Source organism: Pangasianodon hypophthalmus, chromosome 21, assembly GCF_027358585.1.
Source record: "Pangasianodon hypophthalmus isolate fPanHyp1 chromosome 21, fPanHyp1.pri, whole genome shotgun sequence".
In the NCBI taxonomy this organism is placed as follows: Eukaryota; Metazoa; Chordata; class Actinopteri; order Siluriformes; family Pangasiidae; genus Pangasianodon; species Pangasianodon hypophthalmus.
Window position 1 is genome coordinate 17406776 of NC_069730.1, and position 6955 is coordinate 17413730.

The following is a 6955-nucleotide window of genomic DNA, read 5'->3' on the forward strand; positions in this document are numbered from 1 at the left end:
CGGAAAATATTTGGCTAGTGAAAGCACCAAGCTGTCCAGTGAAGTGCTAAATAAAAAAAAAATTAAAAATTAAAAAAAAACAACTAGCTAGTGAATGTGCTATCTGGCTAGTGAATATGCTATCTGGCTAGTGAATATGCTAACTGGCTAGTGAATATGCTATCTGGCTAGTGAATATGCTCATTGGTAAACAACTGGCCACAGTGGCTGTGTGACCTATGAAGTGACCCTTTAAATGTTGTTAGTGCTTCTGGAAAGTGTTCCTTAACCAAAAATCCTCTCTGAATAAATTAGACTGCTTTGAATCCTCAAGCCATGTACATGAACTAATAACCATGTTTAGTTCCTGACATGATTTCTGAGTTTCAGACTTGTTTTGTTTTGTTTTTTCATTTCCGTTTGTTTGCTCTGAATATTGTGTCCATCTATTTTTGATGAATCTGAGATGCTCAGCATTTTCCTCTGATGCCTGTCCACTCCAGGTAGCAATCAGTATGGCTCCATCCAGGGTCACACCTCAGTGTCCAGCGGCAGCCTTCTGGATGATGACCAGTGGCACGCCGTGCGGGTTGAAAGATACCGCCGCAGCGTGAACTTCACCCTGGACGAGCACACGCAGAGTTTCCGAACCAACGGCGAGTTTGACCATCTCGACCTAGACTACGAGGTCAGGAATTGAGCTCACTCCCTTTGTTGCTTTGGTGCATATATGTGACTCCTTAAATTATTATCCAAGCAGTGCTACATCTTGTAATCCTGAGGTGATATTTCATCATTATATGTACTTCTGAGGGGACTTCTGGGATCATTATTCATTTATGAGAGGCGAAGGCGCAAGCTTTGGACAGATTTTTAAATTAGCCTCCAGCTATCTCTCAGCAGCCCCTCTGCGTGTCCCATGAGTCACGTCAAGCAGCGGCTAGGGCCTGAATATTTGAATGTAACCCTGATAATACAGAAATGTAATAATACAGCCTTTTCTCTCTCACTTGTTTTCACCCCGATTTTATCTCTCCGGCTTGCTCAGAGCGTCCTCTTTAATTATTACCCTGACACGAAAGGAGGTTCCTTATTGCAACAACTATAAAATTGTTCACTAGGGCCTATTAGTGGTGACTGACAGGCTAAAACACTTCACTCTCTGGAGCAGTGCTTGTTTTATAGCTTTGACAGGGCTCTTACAGCCTGCATACACTCTCCAGACATTTATCCAGCTTCCTCATCACAATCCGCTGTACTATGGAGCTTTTTGAAAGAATGAATACATTATGTATTTGGAAATTCCATGCCATGCAAGAAAAAAATACTACAAGAAAACACATTATTATTATTATTAGATATGTAACTCATTACTATTAGAAAATATCTCATTGTTACAAGAAAAGCATCTTGTTATTACAAGAAAACATCTTGTTATTGTGAGACATATATCTCATTACTATTAGAAAACATCTTATTACAAGAAAACATCTTGTTTTTATATTTATCTCATTCCTATTAGAAAACATCTTGTTACAAGAAAACATCTCATTATTATGAGATATTTATCTCATTACTATTAGAAAACATCTTATTACAAAAAAAAATTGTTTTTATGAGATATTTATCTCATTACTATTAGAAAATATCTTGCTGCTACAAGAAAAGCATCATGTTATTACAAGAAAGCATCTCGTTATTATGAGATCTATACCTCATTACTATTGTAAAACTTGTTATAAGAAAAAGTATCTTGTTATTATGAGAAAAGCATCTCTATTATTATAATGCACCTTGCTATTACAAGAAAAGCATCTTGCTATTATGAGAAATGTACTTCATTACTATTAGAATACATCTTGTTATTATGAGAAAGTATCTTGTTATTATGAGATATGTATATCATTTATATTAGAAAAGCATCTCGTTATTAATTAAAAACTTCTCAATGCTACAAGAAAAGCATCTTATTATTACATGAAAACATCTTGTTATTATTTAACGTATTAGATAACCTCTTGTTATTATTAGAAAAGCATCTCATTATTACAAGGAAAGCATTTTGTCAGTGCAAGAAAGGATCTTGTCATTATGAGATACATTTGTTTTTGCAACGTATCCTTCATGTTTACCAACTGATAGGTCCTGACGAGTGCCACATTGGACAGAATTAGTCACATGGTACTCATTTGTAACCATGACGTTTCTCATGTTATTCACGTTGATCAGCTCAGAATAAAGTAATGTCTAAGCGGTCTGTTTTCTCGTAATAACGAGATGTGCATATGCTGTTCTCAGATCAGTTTTGGAGGAATGCCTGTATCAGCCAAGCCCAGTTCAGGAGCTCCGCAGAACTTCATCGGCTGCATGGAGGACATCCACTACAACGGGGACAACATCACCAACCTCGCACGCCGGAAAAGAGTCGACACGTCCAGCTTTGTAAGGCTTTATTTTGAATGGCTCTTTTTTTAGCAGCCGAGTCAGTGGCGGTTCTGGACCATCTCACTTGGCGAGGCTCATGCTGGGTCCAGATGCTCAGTTAGCAGGAACATTAGTCCACATGTTTGCTTCACTAAGCAACGTGAAAGAGAACGGGTCAGTGCCTAGCATGGGAACATGTCATCATTTAGTTAGCTATTTAGAAACACGCTGCATTCGAGAAAACATCAGAAAGCCTTAGCTCGTCATGTCATAACAAAAACCTAGCAAAATCTGCGTTAGTGAAGTTCTAAACTTGAATCTGGTGCTTTAATTATGCAGATTGTCAAAGCTTTTAAGCTTACTCACCTAAAAGGATTGAGCTACACCTTATATTTTCCTATTTTTGTTGTTTCTTGCTGCACTAATCCTTTCGAACTTGTAGTGTCTCTGTAATGCTTTTAAACCATTTTCATTTGTCGTCTGTGCTATGTACAACCATTTGCAGTGCAATAAGCTTGGAGACTTTTGTTTTTTAACCAAAAACATGTAAGTGTGACTTTACTTTCCACTGTCCTTGAACCTTCCCCTACAGTGTATTATGTGTGTGTGGTGTTTGGTTCCCCAGTAGACACCAAGTAGACAGCTGTTTTGTAGCGAACAACTCATTAGTGAAAGCAGTCAACTAATGAGTTGGACTCTAGGGTAACTACAATGCATGTAAATTCTTCTTTCCGAATTCTTACAGTTATGAAACCAAATTGTTTCCCAGATTCTCCGCAAAATCATTTCCTCTGGAATATAAGACACACCCCATACATTTTGTCTTATATACCGTATGTCGCTTTTTTGTGTGTTGTGTATGTACAAAACATATTTTTATGTTACGTAATGTAAATAATTCCAACTAGATCTTTGGTATAATTTAGTTTATAGTTTAGTGTATTTTTTGCCACTTTAGTGTTGCTGTAGAAGTACTGGTGTTTACTGTTTAATGCTGAAACTTGTCATTTACGTCATAAGAGGTTTTTATTTGTTTGATCAAGACAGTTATAGTAACACTAATTTTATTCAAGTTAGTAGCTTTGTAGGGGAACTAAACACTTTGGAAAATAATCAATGATGTGTACTGTTACCACCTCAAATTTGATTATTTTCCTATAACAGCCCTTTGCAACGTCTCATTCCTCTTATACCACAGCAATATGCCAACAAACACTTTTTGTAATTAAGTAAAAATGGCATTATGTTTTTTTTAATCTGTTTATAGTTGTGGAACTTCCACTGAAGAAGTTCCTGTTCTCACTTATGTTATAGCAGCTATAAACAGTCATTTCCTCACCAGCTTTGTTTTTTTCTCTCTCTTTATATAGATAGATAGATAGATAGATAGATGTACTTTTTTGTTGGGGGAAATTTTTGAATTTGTCTTTAAGTTAATAAGGCAAAAAAAGGCAACTTGTCATGTTACGGAGAAACAGCAAAGCACAAATTCCTCTGTCCTGAAGATTTTCCTTTGGCGGAAAAATAATTGACCGTTACAAAACACTGACACTGGAGACTCCTTCCATAAATGTTAAATAAACCACTCCTTATAAACTTCATTATACTGATGATTTTCCTTTTTTGTTAAATAACAAAACACTTTGTAATTCATTTAATATCATTGTCCAACATAGAAGTCCCGGTGTTAGCTGTTACTATAGAAACAATAACTTTTTAGAAAGAGTGAATTAATATAAACCTGTAATTTGGCTTGTAACGAGGATGACTGTCAAAGCTGCTGTTATAGAAAATGAATCAACACCTTCTGAGTAATCAGATTTGAGAATTTAATGTTGCTGTGGTATAAATGACTCTACATAACTGCCATTCATAAAACACTAACAGGCAAACTACAGTAACTACTGGAGTATCACACCTACTGTAATAACAGTAATAGGCATACTGCAATTTTTTAAACACTGACTAGAGGACAAACACAATTCTGTCTTATAGTCCATGTCATCCGACAACACAATGACCCAATAGAGCCCCATTTGAATTGTGTGTGAAAGATTTCTTTCAGTGTAAAACTTCCTGTATGCTGTTTCCCAGCGTAACCTGACGTACACGTGCGGAGCCTTGCCGACGTTCCCAGCCTTCTTTAACTCCAGCAGCACTCTGCAGCTGCCGGGCCGCAGCGACGGAGACACCGTGGCGGTGACCCTGCACTTCCGCACGTGGAGCCCCAGCGGCCTCCTGATGTTCACTCCTCTAATGCCCGGGGGAGTCGAGATCAGCTTGGTGGAGGGCAAAGTGGTGGTGCACATCTACATCTCACAGGGAAAGAACACACGGGTTGACATCTCCTCAGGTAACAGATGTTCCTGTGATGCTCTACAGGGCTTTTTTTTTCTCTTTGCACTGCCACTGAGTAACACACAGCTGAAATTCAGGTTGCTGCTTAAAATATGCATCAGACTGTCATAAAATCTTCTCCTGAATCCCCACAGGATTTTATAAATGCTAATAAGACTGATTTTGGTTGTGTTCTACCTACAGTCGCTTACTTATGCACTCTTAAATGACTGCATAATCAGCTTATGTATGTATGATGAAGTTCCTCACATCAGCCAAGACGTGTTTGGTGGCCAAAGTTTGCTTCTTTAGTTTTGCCCTGGAGCTAAAAACAGTTGTATCTCCATCTGGAAACAGAATCACTTTCTTCCTCGCCACATAGTTTGGGGTCACAATGTACCAGAATCTGATTTTAGCTGTAACTGTATGATGTGATTTATACAATGTGATTATCCCAAATTAATACTTTTTAAAACATACTGATATACAGTATACTGATATATAAATGGTTTATATCCAATTAGTATTCAGCTGAACTAGTGTGAATTAGTAGCTAAGGCAGCGTTGGTGCAGCATTGATGTGTCACTGCTCCAGGGTTCTTGATTCGTTCCTGAGCTCAGGGTTACTGTCTGTGTGGAGATTCGATTACTGCATTCATGGTGCCTTGTAAGTGGTAATTTGCAAGTTATAATAATATCATTTCTTGTTCAACGTGCAAAGTGGAAAAAAAAACATGAACGCCTCTACAAAAGCATGTCTTTTGTTTGCTCTGTCAAAGCACGTAAAGCTCATAAAAAGCTACTTTAACTGCACTTTTACAGTTACAGGCCCGGGTGGCACAGCACAACAACAGCAGCGGACAGCAAGCTAGCCAGCTAATGTTAGTTATATCAGTGATAACTGTGACGTTGATGATTACCTTCTCAAACCAGTGATTAGTATGGTCAGTGTTATAGGTTTAAACCAAGTACTGTGTCTGTATATTAACTGTTATAAAGCCAATACTGCTATAAAGTAATTTAGAAGTAGAGAAGGGGTACGCTAGGTGCTAATATGTGTACATATTCCTGCCTCGCTCACAGTTTTCCCACCACAACCCCAACCAGGATAATGCAATTATCGAAAATGAATAAACCACAGCTTTAATTTCTCTCTCTTATTACTAAAAAATCTAAATTCAGACACCAGACATCGTCGTATTGACTCCATTTTGGGAAAAGAGAACAGTTGTATACATTTTTGGCTAAACTGTTCCTCCAATATATCAATGCTACAGAGCTGAAATGACATGATGGATAATTATTGTTCTTGGTATTCAATCTGAAGAATTTCTTTCTTGCCCAGGTTCAGGCCTCAATGACGGCCAGTGGCACAGTGTTCATTTCCTGGCGCTAGAGAGCTTCGCTATGCTCACCATCAACGGTGATGAGACGTCATCCGTCAGAGCCACGCTCCCCATCCAGATCCGCACAGTGGGAGATTACTACTTTGGAGGTCATTTTGTTTTACATAACCATCTGCTTTTACAGATTTTTTTAAAAACTGGTCCACTACTAAGCACTGATTTGGATTGCATTACATTGGATGCAAACAGATGTTCTTCTAATCGATCACAAAGCTTTAATATCAAGGCATTCATTTTGTGCTCTTCCACATACATGAGTTCATGGATGCCTGTGATTGGCTGGTGTCACTGTGATTGACAGGAAGAGGGAGTATTGCCACACCTCCTACCCAGAGAATACGACCAAATTTGCTCCCGGCCACAGAGAGCTGTGGCATTATCAGGATTCAAACCTGCGATCTTTCTTTGTATAAGAAGTTTCTGATGATGATTTGTTTTGGTAATTCGTAACTTTGACTCTGTAAAGTGACTTTGAGTTGTTGAGTATTATTGCCTATTGTCTATTAGCACTATTGTCACTATTTATCCAAACTCAGAGTGTCAAGTTTAGGTCTTTTGCATGATTTCTGTAGTGGAGATCTAAATTGGGCTTAAATCCGAGCTCTGGTCTCCATACGCAGGCTATTTTCCACGGACAGACCTCTCGCCATCTCAGCGCTCCTTCCACGGCTGCATGCAGCTCATCCACGTGGACGAGCAGCTGGTGGACCTGCAGGCTGTAGAGCAGGGCATGATGGGAAGTTTTGAGAATGTCAGCCTGGACATGTGTGCCATCATCGACAGGTATGATAACCACTTACATACATACA

At 38.5% G+C, this 6955-nt stretch overlaps 1 protein-coding gene across 1 annotated transcript in view; it reads left to right on the top strand.

The window, feature by feature from the left end:
* cntnap2b (contactin associated protein 2b) overlaps positions 1–6955 on the top strand; it is a 55575-nt gene that overhangs the window by 28556 nt on the left and 20064 nt on the right. Inside the window, exons 6-10 of the mRNA XM_026946359.3 lie at positions 483–667; positions 2278–2421; positions 4498–4756; positions 6086–6235; positions 6767–6929. Of these exons, the coding sequence (XP_026802160.2) occupies positions 483–667; positions 2278–2421; positions 4498–4756; positions 6086–6235; positions 6767–6929 (901 nt within the window). The remainder of the gene's footprint in view (positions 1–482; positions 668–2277; positions 2422–4497; positions 4757–6085; positions 6236–6766; positions 6930–6955) is intronic.